Raw genomic sequence first — 15197 nt, 5'->3', positions numbered from 1 at the left:
CTGTGTGACAGATGTTGAGTTTTACTCTGAAATCCTGGAAGATGTACGATGCATATTCATATCAGATTCTAGTCGTACATCAAAAGACACCTCCTGTTGTCTGGTACCACTGGTGAGACTGCTCAGAGATTTTCAAGGTGATGTGTGCATGTCAGTACTGCTTCTGCAGCTGACCCTGAGGAAGGCTGAATCTAAATGTGCAGAACCCCCTGGGATGCCTGACACTTGTATGAACTGATGATTTTGAAATATTTAAGAACCAATGATCAACACTAAGTTGAAATTTAAAATGGAGCCATAGGGAATTATGGACCCAGCTAACCAGCTGTGAGAAATGTTGATTACATGGTTTGCCAAAAATCAATTGTGGTTGTATTACCTGTTATATTCTGAGGCGAATGTAGCTCTTGCTGGAGGCCACACATTTTTTATTTATAACTAAAAATAAGCAGAGTTATCAATGACTGGATACTGATCTTTTATTTATCTCAGGCTTTTACCTGTTGCTTTGCTAGTGAATTCATTGTGTTCCACTGTCTACACTTGAGAGCCGTCTATTGGTGACTGGTAGATTGTTTCGTGTGTATTGTACTCGTGTGACATGTTGTTGCTGTGGCATGCTGGTTTCGTGAACAGAGGGAAGGGACAAGTTTTTAGCTGTTCAAAGATGTTCGCAGGCCTTGAAGTCTTCTGCAAGTGGGGCCAAGTCCTTGAGAAAGCAATGGATGTTTTAATTTCCTAATGATTCTTTTTCATCAGGTAGACCCTGACTTTGAGGAAGAATGCCTGGAGTTTCAGCCCTCAGTAAGTATGGGCAAGAGCCTTCTTGTCTTCATCTGGTAGGGTGAGGCCAAGTGATCTGGAACCCCATTTAAGAAACTGCCACTGTGGTCATTGAGTGCTGGGAAAGGGGAAACCTTAGGCTCCCTTAAAAGAGGGTCTTGTTCTATGTCTCCCTTGAGGGCAGTCATGTCTCCTTGTGTCCTGATTGGTCCAAGGGACTGTCGGTCATGATGCTCTTTCTGTGTGCTTAGTCAAGGGGTCTCCACCCTTAAGTTGCAGAAGTTTACAGTATCTCTTGGAATTCCCCTAGGTTGGAGACAGTGATGGCCCCTGTACAGCCTTTTACAAATGAATGTCCCATTGCTTTGACCTCAATCTATGACTCACTCAGATTTATTAAGGAATGAGTGTGTGAGGTGGATAGTGTCATTTAGACCATGGAGATAACACATGAGGCACGGAGCACCTGACATCTGATGAGACACTCACTTGTCTAACCATCTGTCCTTGCTTTCTGCAAAGTCAGGTATAGACTTTATAATGTGGTTTGGAATTTTAATGCAACTGGATTTTTCTTTGGAGGCCATATTGCCAATTAATGCTGATATGGAGGCACTTGGGGGTTTAGGTGTCCACAATTATGGATTGAAGGGGGCAGTGGTTGTGTTACGTGGAATGATGGGTATAAGTAATGCAGCTCTCTTGTGGGGTGCTTCATTCTGATCTAGGATTAGAACAAAACAAAACAAAAATCCAAACAATTACTGTGCTTTTTGACATTGTATGTCCATGTGATCATTTCAATGGTGAATATGGTAGGTAGTATTGAGGGTATTTCTTTTTTTTAGTAAACGTTTGGACTTGAAAGTAGGCACATTAACGAAGAGAGTTGGGGTGGAGATAATACAGAATGTAATTGTCTCTGGAAAGTGTTACAAATTCTGCAGTAGTGATTAACCTTCTAGTTATGTTTGGGGGGAATGTTAGCTTTGGAAGAGACAAAGGAGAGGAGTTCTGGCTGAGGATGTCCTGCTGTTTGTTCCTGGACTTGCTGGGGGAGTTCATCTCATCTTTCTGGTTCCTTGAGGGAGCATCTGAGGGTCCTAGTCCTTCTTTTCATCCTCTTTACCTTCGCTTCTCAAGCCCATTTTGAAAGCTTAACTTCCAGGATTAATGTGGCTTGGAAAATACTGACCGAGTCCAACTTTCTGCCAACGTGCAAGGAAATCTTTGCACATCATCTCTGCGTAGTGTTCATATGGTTAGTATTTGAAGACTTGAACTGGCAGGGGCCTTATTTTTCGAAAGACAGTTCTCATCTTTGCACCTTCTTTGTTTTGAAAGGAAGAACTGCCTTTGTGTGACTTGCGTCTGTTGGTCTTAGTGCTACCATCTGAGGTAACACAGAGTAAGTCTCCTCTCTGAGATTACTTTGAAGGAGAGCCTGGGCTTCTTTCAGTGAGAGCTGATGTTCAGGTAACCTTGAGCTCTGTGGGGAACAGGGCTGCTCTCCTGGCCTGTTGATGTGTGAGGGAACACTGGCATTTGCAGTGCGGGAGGAAGACAGGAGTGCAGGAGAGAGACAGACTTGGGTTTAAATAGCAGACCCACTGCTTATGAACTGTGTGACTCGGGACAAGCTACTTTCCCTCTCTGAGCTTCAATTTCCTTATCTGGAGAAGTGGCAGATATCCTTGTTGTAAGGACGAAGTAAGATGTTGTGCAAATGAAGTGCCTGGCCCGTAGTAAGCTCTTAATAAATGGCATTTTTGTACGTTGCACAAGATCATTAGCATTTTTAGTGCCTTGACATCCACCAGTTCATCTGGGCTACATAACAGCTGCACAAAAGAAGTTAAGGCAGGTTTTATGATCTCCATTTGACAGATGAGGAAACAGCCATTGAGAGTGGTCCTGATTTATCACGTCTCAGGGTCTCTTGGAGTTCAGTTGTCTTTCATCTTTTTCATTCTTCTCCGTGCCAGGGTGGCAGGATGTATGAACAGCCTTGGGTGCAGATCTAGACTGCATTGCTCTGGTTACTCTGGATGTTGCTTGGGTGGTGGTCCTCATGTGGAGGAGGGGTGTGGGGGGCTCACCCTGCACCCTGCACCTGCAAGGCCAACAGTGCAGCTCCTGCCTCTGGGGGGAAGGTATTAGCATTGGGAGGGTCCTGCCCCCTTCACCCTCTTCTTGGCTTTGAAAATTTGGGTGGAAAAATAGGGTTGTGTAAGTTTGGGAGAGGATGCCACTCGTTCTGCTCTGCTCGTTGGTTGTGTATTTCCTTGAGATTGGCATCCAGTGCTTGTGTTTTTGCCTGGGACCTCACTCAGCTTCGTTGCGCTTGTCCTACTAAATTCAGCAGCACCCTCATGCCATGCGCTCAATGCCAGAGGGAGAGAAAGGACAACTCCAGGCTGGTTCTTGTCTGATGGCCTTTTGCACATGCGCCTTTCCTCCCACTAGGTGGCAAACGCCGACTGCACAATGAAAGAACACGAGGACGCTGTTTCTCAGCCAAGTTTCTGGATACAGTGGACTTAATGCAATTTTAATTTTTCTTTAGAGTTCTGGCAGGTCTGAAATTTAACTGCCAGCCTGTAGCTGAGCCCTGTGTGTTAAACCTGAATCAGGTCAGGGTTTATTTTGAAAGTGGTGTGTGGGACACTTTGCAAGTAACAGTACTTAGAAGAGGACAAATTCAGTTCAAAGTTCTTTCTCCTGAATGAGCTTATAGAGATGTTTTGGTGCTTTCCAGTTGATTCTTACTTTAGTGTAGATAGAATAACGAGTCGTGGATTTGTTTAGGGAGAGCTTCAAGGTATTAGAGGAAGGAGCGTGAGAGGGAGGAGGCAGAGGTTTGGGGTATTAAAAGAACCTTTTGTTTTTTTCTTTTTTTACAGACAGAGTTGGGCTGCTGATGAACTGATAAAGCAGACTGTTGCCTGCAGTCCTAGAACTGAGGCCCCATGGAATTAAATTCTCTCATGCTTTCTCCTTTGCCTGTTCGATTTGATTTCCTTTTCTCCATTCCCTACTTGGAAAGGCGGCAGTGCCTCAGCCTAAGCAAAGCAAGTTAGTGACAAAGAAAATGTGGTTTTCCTAATAGAGGCAGGTGGATATTGTCATCTTGCAAGGATGTGAAACATTAAAAATAATCCCACGTAGAGTCACAGCACTGAGAGAAACTTTGCAGAGCCTATCAGAGCAGGTGCTAGTCTAAGCATGCTACTTAAATCTTCTTAGGCAGATTCTTTGGAGCCTAGAATGTGTTTTTACAACTTCTCAGGAAAGCCTTCATCATTGTTCGTTAGCATTCACTGTAGAGATTTCTTCAGTTGCAGCCAAATCCCTAATGTAGCAAGAGAGGCCCTTTATTCCCTGAATTGTCTCGGCAGACCTCCTTGATTAATTACGAACATTTTTTTCAGGGCTAGTCTGACTTCTCAAGTATTTTTCTTGGCCATAGTGGGATCGCTGCTTACGAACACTTGGATTCAGGTTTATTTTATTTTTTCTCCTGGGAAGTAGCTGTACCATATTATTGCTAGACAGTTTCACTGTAGATTAACACCATGACCCATAACCAAATCCACAGGATAAGTTTTCTCAAAGTGCTTCTCCTCTCCTCCAACTACTGCAGATGGATGTTGTTATACGGAGTTCTTTATCACCTACAGCTCTCTTCCCATGGACGTCTATTATTGCAACCCCACGTTGTTTAAACATTTTTATTGCAACACAAGGAGGTAGAGTGTGAATATTCTTGGCATGGGTGGCCGATTATCATCTTTTATGACTCCTCTGAAACTGTGGTGCTTCTCCTGCCAACTGCTGACGTTCACTGTTGTTTCTTCCCTGTTCCTGTGGAATGTGCAGTGATTGTGGTGAGTGAAGGCTTTGGCATGCAGAATCCTTGACTTGATGACTTTTCCTCCTCAGGTGGACCCTGATCAGGATGCAGCTCGAAGCAGATTGCGAAATGCCCAAGAAAAGATGGTGTACTCCCTGGTCTCTGTGCCCGAAGGCAATGACATCTCTTCCATTTTTGAGCTAGACCCCACCACTCTCCGTGGAGGTGATAGCCTTGTCCCAAGGTATGATTCTAAAATAGCTTATCCCAAGTGAGTCAGGGCTGGTATAGGTGGTCTGGCTGGGTTTCTTGGAATCTAAATCATCATTGCCTTTCTTGAAGTTTTTATACAGATTTGGTGAAGGATTTGCTCTGGCTGCCCATTGGAATGGCATCTGATTTTTTATGGGTCATCAATGATAAGTTTTTAGTAATTGGATAAGAAGTGCTCTATTTAGGTAAACAAACCAACCTTTAAGCTCAAGTAGCTCAGTATTTCTTGTTTCTTTTACTCTCTTCCTCTTTTCCAAAACTGAGAGATCTCCCGGTCAATCGAATGAACAATTGAAAAGAAATTCTAGAAAATGGAATATTTGCAATTCACTGAGTACAAGTAAATTTTATTAAAAGTGTTGAGAAGTCAGACCAGTCTTCTTTGGTTATTTTATTAAATTTAACTCTTAGTTTTGTTGCAGAAGAATGCATTTTGAGGGGGAAATAACTAATTAATAATAATTTATTGAGTGCTCGCTACATGCCATGTACAATGCTAAGTATTTTACTTGTGTTATATAACTTCATCTTCACAAAAATTCCTGTGAGATAGGTATTATTATGCAGTCCTTCTTACTGATAAAGAAACTGAGGCTCAGAGAGTTTAAGCAACTTATCACAAGTCAGGGAGTCCTATTGCAGGGCCCCAAATCTTAAATGTGTAAGCCGCATAGGGTTGTTTGGGTAATTCAGACTCTTCAACACAACATTGGTTAGTGCAGATCTCACTGACATTTGTAGGTTTCACACATGGCCCCTCTCTCTGAGTATTACTTTATGTTTCATTACTCGTATATCATTGCTGTTTACCTGTTTGGCCTGAGCTTGGCTATGATACTGGTGATGGTAGCTTGGGTGCTGTCACAATTAGAGGAGAACCTTCTCTTGTGCTAGCTGCTATTCCTGTCCCTCTCAGGGTGATATATGTAAGACAGTGTCCACATAGAAGAGAACTTTATAATGCAAGAAGGGCTTTTGTGGCCATTCAGTAAAATGATTGCTGGGTCTTACACTTTGCCTAGTTGTAAACCCCTTGAGAATTGGGGGAAAGCTAGAGATGTTCTCCTAGAAAATCCCAAGTGTGTGCACAGCTTTGCATACTCCAGGTTTGCCCTGATTTAGATTGCCTTTTTTAAAAATAACAAGCTTATTGGGATAGAATTCATATACATATAACGTACCTATTTAAAGTGGTCAATTTGATGGTTTTTAGTAGATTAGCAGAGTTGAGCAACCATCATCACAATTGATTTTAGAACAGTTTCATTACCCCAAGAAGGAACACCATACCCATTAGCAGTCACTCTCATTTCTCCATGCTCTACCCTCAGCCTTAGACTAATCTACTTGCTGTCTCTATTGATATGCCTATTCTGGACATTTCGTATAAATGGAATCATATATTATGTGGTCATATGTGACTAGTTTCTTTCACCTAGTAATTTTAAGATTCATTCATGTTGTAGCCTATATTAGTACTTCATTTCATTTTGTGGCTAATATTCTATTGTATGAATATACCACGTTGTATTTATCCACTTACTAGGTCGTGGCCCTTTGAGTTGTTTGCCCCTTTTGGCTATTATGAATAATGCTGCTGTGAACATTCATGTACACATTTTTGTATGGACATATGTTTTCATTTCTCTTGGGTCTGTACCTTAGGAGTGGAATTACTGGGTCATGTGGTAGCTCATGTATAACATTTTGGAGAACTGCCAGTCTGTTTTTCAACATGGATGCACCATTTTACATTCCCACCAGCAGTATATGAGGGTTCTAACTCTTCTGCATTCTCTCCAACACTTATTATTGTCTGTCGTTTTTTATTTGAGCCATCCTAGTAAGCGTGAAGTGGTATCTCCCGTTGTATTGATTTGCATATCTCTAATAGCTAATGATGTTGATCTTCTTTTCCTGCACTCACCGGCCATTTGTGTATCTTCTTTGGAGAAATATCTAATCAGATCCTTTGCCCATTATTTTTTACCCATTTAAAAAATTGGATCATTTGTCTTTTTATTATTGAGTTTTAACCGTTCTTCATTCTAGATACAAATCCCTTACCAGATATATGATTTGCAAATATTTTCTCCCATTCTGTAGATTCTTTTCGCTTTCTTGATGGTGTCCCTCGCAGCACAGAAGTTGTTAATTTTGTCAAAGTTCGATTTATCTGTTTTTTGTTTGATGGCTCATGATTTTGTTTTCTTGCTTAAGAAATCACTGCCTAATCCAAGGTCACAAAGATTTATGCCAGCATTTTCTTCTAAGAGTTTTATAGTCTTTGATCCATTTTGAAGTCATTTTTTAATACAATTTGAGGTAAGGTAGATTGCTTTTTAAATGCTTCCTGTCTCGTTGACTGCCTGCTTGTTCCCTGGACAGGTACATGTCTGTAGAGCCCCGCTGCATTTTGGTTTAAGTAATTTTCCATGTGTTGTGTCCTCTATTCTGGAAGTTATTTAATGAAATTTTTAGGTTCCCCGAAGACAAGGGAATGACATTTATATGCTAAATGTTTTAGTTTGTAAGGGATAGCAAAGAACAGAACCATGTGATTTAAAATATCACATCCCTTTGGTGAAGAGGAATGAGGTACTGGTTGGCCATATTCCTCAGCGGGTTGGAAATCCCCACGATCCTGTGGGAAAGGGAAATTTAAGCTTATAGGTCGGCTGCCCAAGCAGCTTTGGCTAGTTAGAGACCCCTGCTTCTATATCTCCTCCATTCATTACTGTTTCTTTGTTGGAAAACTTTCTTGCTGGGCAGTTGTCCATAGGTAAACTGATTCTGAACTCTTAAGGAAGGGAAGGCTGTGTTCTTGGAAAAAGTGTCTGGCATGGTCTACCAGTCTGTTTACTACTACTTATGACCTTGCACTTGATCTTAGCCTCTTAAATTTTTACCCATTCTTGCGCTTGACCACCAACCTCAGAGCCAGAGTGAATGGGGCCTCTTATTCATTGAACCTGTGGAATCATAAAAAACCTTAGGAGTTGTACACTCATTTCCCTCCATCTTAAACTTGTGCTAAATTTTGCTTGTTTGTAGATCAAAAAGTCTAGGAGTAGATATATGAATGTCCCTGAAATGTTATCAGCAAAGGAATTTTTGTGATAGTCACTGGTTAAAAGAATCCTGCCAAGCCAAAGTGAAAGGGATAATGACAAATCCTAGATATACTAAACAAGATGATGAAATTGCAACATACATAAATTAGATGCATTAAATGAACATTGGGAGAGCATCCAGCTTTGTGGCTTTTTTATAATTGTCTTATATCATGGCTTTTGAGTTAAGGATTGAGAATGTGACTTTGGATGAATGGATAGAATGCCCTGTGTGTCTTAATTGAAATTTGACATAGAGCTTTATAGAATGTAATCATCCAATTAAAAGCTAAGCTTCAAGCTTTGGTTATACTTTGCAAATAAGAAAATGAGTCCAAGTCACTCAGAAGAAAAAACACAAATCTCTGTCAAATTTCTTGTTCATGTTGTTTAATTTGTTTTCATGCTAGTTGAAGTAAATATCACTATGGTTGCCCTTACTTGTAATGTTCAGGGTGGTTCTAATGAAGGAAGGCAGAAGGCAGAGGATCTACTGAAGAGATGTACCTGGTTTGATGCCCCCTTTCATCTCTTTCCCTTGGGAACTTGGGATGCCATTGTTCTAAATTCCTCCTGTTGCAAATGACTTCCATGCTCCTCTGTCTGCCCCAGTCCCACCAATGTTTAAAGTTTTCTGTAACAAAATACTTCCATGACTCTCTGAGGCCTCCTTGATCTCTTCCTCTAAAAGTCCTTCAGTGCTTACCTTGACTGTCTCCTAACTTAATGCTTTTTAATTTGCATCTCCTGTTACTTACTATTGCTTGGCATTCAGTCATCTTGTCTCACTAATGGGATGGTAGATTCCATAAGTGCAAGAATTATGTCACTACTTCTTTAAAAGAAAAGCAAAATTGAAAACTATTGTAAAATGATCCATGCTCACTGTAAAAAGAAACAACAACAACGTTTTAAAAATCTCATGGAGATTAGAAAAGCAAGTAAAAATCACATAAAATTCAATCATCCAGAGATACCTACTGCTAACATTTTGGTTTATGTAGTTCCAGACAGGTCTCTGGGCACACAGATAACCTGTATTTAATTTTCATAAATGAGATTATAAGGCGTTTTTAACATTTTTTTCCACTGAGCAATATATTCTGTACATACGTCCAAGTAAGCATATATCGATTGTCATTTTAAATAAGCTGTGTAGTATTCTATTGTTTGTACTAAAATTAACTAGTCCATTATTGAGACATTTGATTGTTTACAATTTTTTACTATTATAAATAATGCTTTGTTGAACATCTTTATGCCTAACTTTGTACCTGTGCTATCATCTCTTAAGGGAAAAATCTAAAAATGGGATTACTGGATGAAAAGAGAGATACATTTTACATGTTATATAAAGTGCCAGACTCCCTTCCAGAGTTTAACCTGTTTACACTCTCACCATGGGTGTGCAGGAGGACTAATTTCCCTAAGCTCTTGTGGATACTGAGTTATATCAGTCTCTCAGATCTTTGGAATACAATAGAATAAAATGATATATTGTTTTAATTTGTGTAAATTGTATACTAAGGAGGTTGAATGTATACTTCCAAGTTTATTGGCCATATATATTGCTTTATTAAATGATTGGTTTGTGTCCTTGTCCCATTTTAATTTCCAATATTCATGTTTTTCTTATTGATTTTTAAAATCTCTTTATATATGTGGATTAACAACATTTTTTATGCTATGTATTACTCTTTTATTTTCCCAGGTTGTCATTTTTCTTTCAACTTTGCTCTTAATTTTTTTTGCTATATTGAAGATATAAAATTTAAACTATGTAATAAGATATATCCATCGTTTAGTTTTAAAATTTAGGGATCTTGTATGTTGTTGTGTGCTTCAAAAGGCTTTCTCTACCAGAAGGTTATTAAATATTTTCTCATATTTTCTTCCAGGAATTTTATGAATTAATTTTTTGCTTTATTGATCTATATGAAAATTTCAGTTATTGCCTTATCATTTCTTATGATAAGCACTAATATACACTCAGTAAATGCTTCTTGTTACTCTACCTCATACTCAGATTGTTCTGAGATATTCATTCATAGGATATAATCTTATATTTAGAAATATAGCATATCACAATAACGTTAGAGTCATTATGAATGATTTGCTATTGTTAATACATCAGAATGTATCTTGGACCCAGAGCCATTTGTTCTTAAGTTTATATTGTCCAGTGTCTGGCAGAAAACCATTTTGGTATCCATTTTTTATTTTGATAGAGTATATTCTAGGCCAGTGAATATAGAGAACCTAAATATTCCTGTCCTTAAAATCCTAATTTTTTCCCTTTAGAAACTCCTATGTCCGGCTCAGACACCTGTGTACCAATACCTGGGTTCACAGCACAAATATCCCCATTGACAAAGAAGAAGAAAAGCCCGTGATGCTGAAAGTAAGTTCCAGAACTTGGCTGCCTCCTCTTGGTCTCATGCTCCCTAATGAAAGGGCTCCTTTGAGGACAGATGGAGGAGTATGGAGCTCTGAAATTCTGTTGCTTTGGCAAGAGTGTGGTCATGGACAACCTTGAATGCGGTGAAAGAATTCTCTCCAAGGGACTTGGCTAATGCAAGCCCAGGGCTTTTGAAATAACCGGAACCTTTTATTTTCTTCCATGGCTTCTGCCCTAAAGGTTGAGCAATTGTTTGGATTTCATGTCTGTCTGAAGGAAGATTTTGGCTGGGGGAATGTTTGCTTGTGCTTTGAAGAATATCACATACCTAGTTGATTTCCGCCCAATCTTTATTATTTCTTTATTTCTCTGTGTATTTGAATATACACTTTTTTTCTTGAAAGTTCTCTTAATTCCTTTAGTTTCTCTCCCTGAAGTCCACCTCTCCTTTCTCACCTTCTCTAGGATCGTAGAGCATAAATACACAAACATAAGATTTTCTTTTTTAAAAATGAAATAATACTCTCACATATTTTTTTTTGGTGATGGGGAGGTTATTGGAATTTTTTCTTCTACTTTTATGAACATTTTCAGGTATATAGAAAAAATTGAAAGAATGGTACAGAGTCTACCCTTATAATACTCTTGCTTACAGTCAATAATTACCATTTTGCATATTTGCTTTTTCCCTATGAATTTATAAACATGTTTTTTAATTATAAGAGTTTTACATGCTCCTTGTAACGATGAAGCTATAAATGATAGTAGTGCCCCATTTCCTGCCTCATTGTTCCTACAATACCAGTCTCCAGAGGTAACAACCATTAACAATTTGGGGTATTTTATTCCAGATGTTTTTCTATGTCTAGTTGATTTTAACTGCAAGATAGGTCCAAGCTTTTTGGATGGCCCAATGGCCCGTAAATATAGTGTTTGATTAATGTGTTACCCTCTCAATCCAAGACACTGTCCCACAAAGACCATCTTGCATTTCAGATTGGTACCTCTCCCGTGAAGGAGGATAAGGAAGCATTTGCCATAGTTCCAGTTTCTCCTGCTGAGGTTCGGGACCTGGACTTTGCCAACGATGCCAGCAAGGTGCTGGGCTCCATAGCTGGGAAGCTGGAGAAGGGCACCATCACCCAGAATGAAAGAAGGTGAGGGCTACCCGTGAGAACCAGACGCACTCATCCTCACCCACTGGGGATTTTTGAAGTCCCTTGCAGAGAGAGAGAATGCTCTGAACAGCCGTGTGTAAGAGTAGCAAGCTTTAGCGTTTGTGGGTGGCTTCAACTTGTGGTTTTCAAGAAGTAGTTATTTTGGGTTCACTTTTTTGAAAGTCTCTGAAGTTGTAAAGATATATCTCTTTCTCTGTCTCCAACTCGGTCTCTGGAGCTACCTTACTAAATAATGGGGCTTGAGGTTACTCTGAGAAAAAATTTGATGGCTAATATTTTGTCCTTTTGTGGACAATAATGTGTTGTCTATATTTCACTCTTTTTGGTACTTGGCCTCAGTTGTCAATTTCGAGGAAATGAGGAAGAATGGGTCTGCTTTTGTTTAATTGGTTCATTAGGCCTGAGGCTTCCCAGCTGAAGCCTCCAGCCTGTTGAACATTGAACACCTCCCATCTCTAATAGCTTCCTTCCCCCTAAGGTCTGTAACCAAGCTGCTGGAAGACTTGGTTTACTTTGTCACTGGTGGAACTAACTCTGGTCAAGATGTGCTTGAAGTAGTCTTCTCCAAGCCCAACAGAGAAAGGCAGAAGCTGATGAGAGAACAGAATATTCTCAAGCAGGTCGGTGAGATGTGACATACAGGGTTGGCTTTATAAGAAATCACTTGCGCTGCTGGGATCACTGCTCTTAGAGAGGGGCATGGATGATTCCCACCTGGAAGACTTGGTCAACTGACTTTTTTAAAAACTAGACTTTATTTTTTAGAGCAGTTTTAAGTTCACAGCAATAGTGAGTGGAAAGTACAGAGTTCGCATATACCCTGTACCCCCAGACATGCATAGCCTTTCCCATTATTAACATCCCCCACCGCACTGGTATATTTGTTACAATTGATGAACCTACATTGACACATCAGAATCACCCAAAGTCTATAGTTTACATTAGGGTTCACTCTTGGTGTTATATGTTTTATGGGTTTAGACAAATGTATAATGACATATATCCATCATTATAGTGTCATACAGAGTAGTTTCACTGCCCTAAAAATCCTCTGTGCTCTGTTTATTCATCCTTCCCTCCCCCAGCCCCTGACAACCACTGATCTTTTTACTGTCTCCGTAATTTTGCCTTTTCCAGAATGTCATATAGTTGGAAGCATACAGTATGTAGCCTTTTCAGATTGGCTTCTTTCACTTAGTAATATGCATGCAAGTTTCCTCCATGTCTTTTTATGGCTTGATAGTTCAGTTCAATTGAAAACACACTTGTTGAATATTGAGCATGTGAGAATTCACTTGTTAGGAACTCCAAGAAGAGTTAAGTTGACAACTTTACTTTCCTCAAAAATAACATCAAGTGCTATATGTCCTTAAGGTTATTTCATATGTCTGGGAGATTTAGAGTATTTGATCAACTCGGGTCTATATAGGCTCTTATAGGGACCCCTATAAATCACCACAAAATCTTACCATAAAGAATGAGTAATGGCTTACAGGAAATATATAAATGGTATTATCTGGCATAAATTTAAATAAACTGGTGTAAAGACAAATTAGAGGGAGGAAAATGACAAATCGAGAGTAGATGGAGTGCCCAGAAATGCATACCATATAGTTCTCTAAAGCTATTATAGATTGGGCCAAAAGCTTGCCTTAAAAATTCCTGACCACTAAAGCCAAAAGAAAAACATATTAGTTACAAGTCCCACAGTCTCCATAGGAACTTGGGATTTGAGAATCCTTTCTTTTGTGAGTCTATGATAGACAAAATTTGTTAACACTCCATCATGTTTCAACAAGGATTTCCAGTCCAAAAATAAATTATGTCCAGCTGTTTCATGTGATGACTTCCAGAATTAGACCTCTGGCTTAATGCCCACGCTCATTTCCGCAATAGCAATTCCTTGAGGGGCCAAAATGATCTGATTCAATGGCAGAAGCTTTCACTGCACACTATACTTATGTAAATGACAATTATTATCTACTGTCATCCTTACAACACCCTTGTAAGCTAGGTAGGTATGATTCTTTCCATTTTGCTGATGACAAAACCGAAGGTTACCTTGACCATGATCTACACTGCTAGGAAATAATAAAGGTGTGTGATTTCAGCCTAGAATCTCCTGATTCCAGAGTCTGTACTCTTAACCACTGCACTTTCAAGTATTTGAGGACCAGTTAGGTCCGGGTGGACTGAGTTCAGTGAGTAGCCAGTCCCAGTTGATGGAATGAATACAATCTTTAGGTTGTTGATGTGTTGGCATAGAGGACTTTCCTGTGTAGTCCAGCTACCCTTGAGGTTATATTGCTTCCAGACAGAGGGTTAGCTGTTAACACATTAGGTGATGACGGAATTTCCTCCTCCTTTTCACAAACAGATCTTCAAGTTGTTACAGGCCCCCTTCACAGACTGTGGCGATGGTCCAATGCTGCGGCTCGAGGAGCTTGGTGACCAGCGGCACGCTCCTTTCAGACATATCTGCCGGCTCTGCTACAGGGTCCTGAGACACTCGCAGCAAGACTACAGGAAGAACCAGGTTGGGATTAAGGATTGATGGGAAGTGATTGGCAATTTCCTCCCTGAAGTTCACATAATTTCCTCTTGAGTTTTAAGGGTTAACGTATATATTTATTTAATGGCTAGAGAATAGTTTGTTAAGTTTGCTCTTAGAAAGGAAACAGATTTTTTGCAACCCCAGGAAGAAGATGTATTACGGAGTCCTTAAGGATACCTGAGAATTCCCCTTCTGCTGCCACCTTTCAATGAGATTTCTCTTTTTTGGCGTTGGTATTACATTTATAGTATTTTAAATGGTATATTCCCTAAGGTCTAAGGAAATAATTCCATGTGTTTATACTGAAGATGGAGTGGAATCTTTTCTTCTTGCCCCCTTCCATATCCTGCATCTCTGCTGGTAACCTTCACTTTGTTTTGGTTCTCGCTCATGTTTTATGACATTTTAATGACATTTAGTGTCATTATCTATGTCATGACACTAAACATATATATTACATTCTCCCCATGAAATAAACATCTAACCTCTTTGGGGGTTCCAAACAGTGTGAGATTCTAAGGAAACCTGAGAACTGTGTTGCTACATCAGTGATTCTCAACTGGGAGTAATTTTGTCCCCCAGGGGATGTTTGGCAATGTCTGGAGACCCTTTTGAGTGTCACAACTTGGGGGTGCTACTGGTATCTAGTGGGTAGAGGCCAGGAATGTTATTAAATATCCAACAATGGATAGGACATCCCCCTACAACAAAGAATTATCCAGCCCAGAAAGTCAGTAGTGCTGAGGGTAAGAAACCCTGCGCTACATAAAGTACTGTAGGCACACAGAAGCAGGCTTATTAGAACCTTGACTCCCATCCCTACATTATGTTACAAAAGGCTTTTGTTTTTAAGCTTTTGACTGCCACTGTATCTGGTCTTTAAATTTAAACTTTTCTCTCTAGTTAAAGCTTTTTGTTTGTCATCGTAAAGATAGTGTTGACATTAAGCAATACTCTCAAGTATTAGGTTTAACCCTGTTAGCATGTATTTCTAAATCTTTGACTTTGCTATTGTTTAAATATAAAGAAGTGTCATATACCTATG

The 15197-nt window shown here is 39.6% G+C and overlaps 1 protein-coding gene across 5 annotated transcripts in view; it reads left to right on the top strand.

The window, feature by feature from the left end:
- The window catches only part of ITPR1 (inositol 1,4,5-trisphosphate receptor type 1), a 317336-nt gene that overhangs the window by 133428 nt on the left and 168711 nt on the right, over positions 1 to 15197 (top strand). For 3 of the 5 annotated variants that reach the window (XM_058563427.1, XM_058563440.1, XM_058563425.1), the window contains exons 12-17: positions 760 to 804; positions 4726 to 4880; positions 10324 to 10423; positions 11417 to 11577; positions 12077 to 12218; positions 13976 to 14134. In XM_058563427.1, the coding sequence (XP_058419410.1) occupies positions 760 to 804; positions 4726 to 4880; positions 10324 to 10423; positions 11417 to 11577; positions 12077 to 12218; positions 13976 to 14134 (762 nt within the window). The remainder of the gene's footprint in view (positions 1 to 759; positions 805 to 4725; positions 4881 to 10323; positions 10424 to 11416; positions 11578 to 12076; positions 12219 to 13975; positions 14135 to 15197) is intronic. The other 2 variants (XM_058563442.1, XM_058563433.1) reach the window with 1 other exon arrangement.

This window comes from Diceros bicornis, chromosome 2 (genome assembly GCF_020826845.1).
Source record: "Diceros bicornis minor isolate mBicDic1 chromosome 2, mDicBic1.mat.cur, whole genome shotgun sequence".
Taxonomy (NCBI): Eukaryota; Metazoa; Chordata; class Mammalia; order Perissodactyla; family Rhinocerotidae; genus Diceros; species Diceros bicornis.
This window is presented reverse-complemented; position numbering and strand designations above follow the sequence as displayed.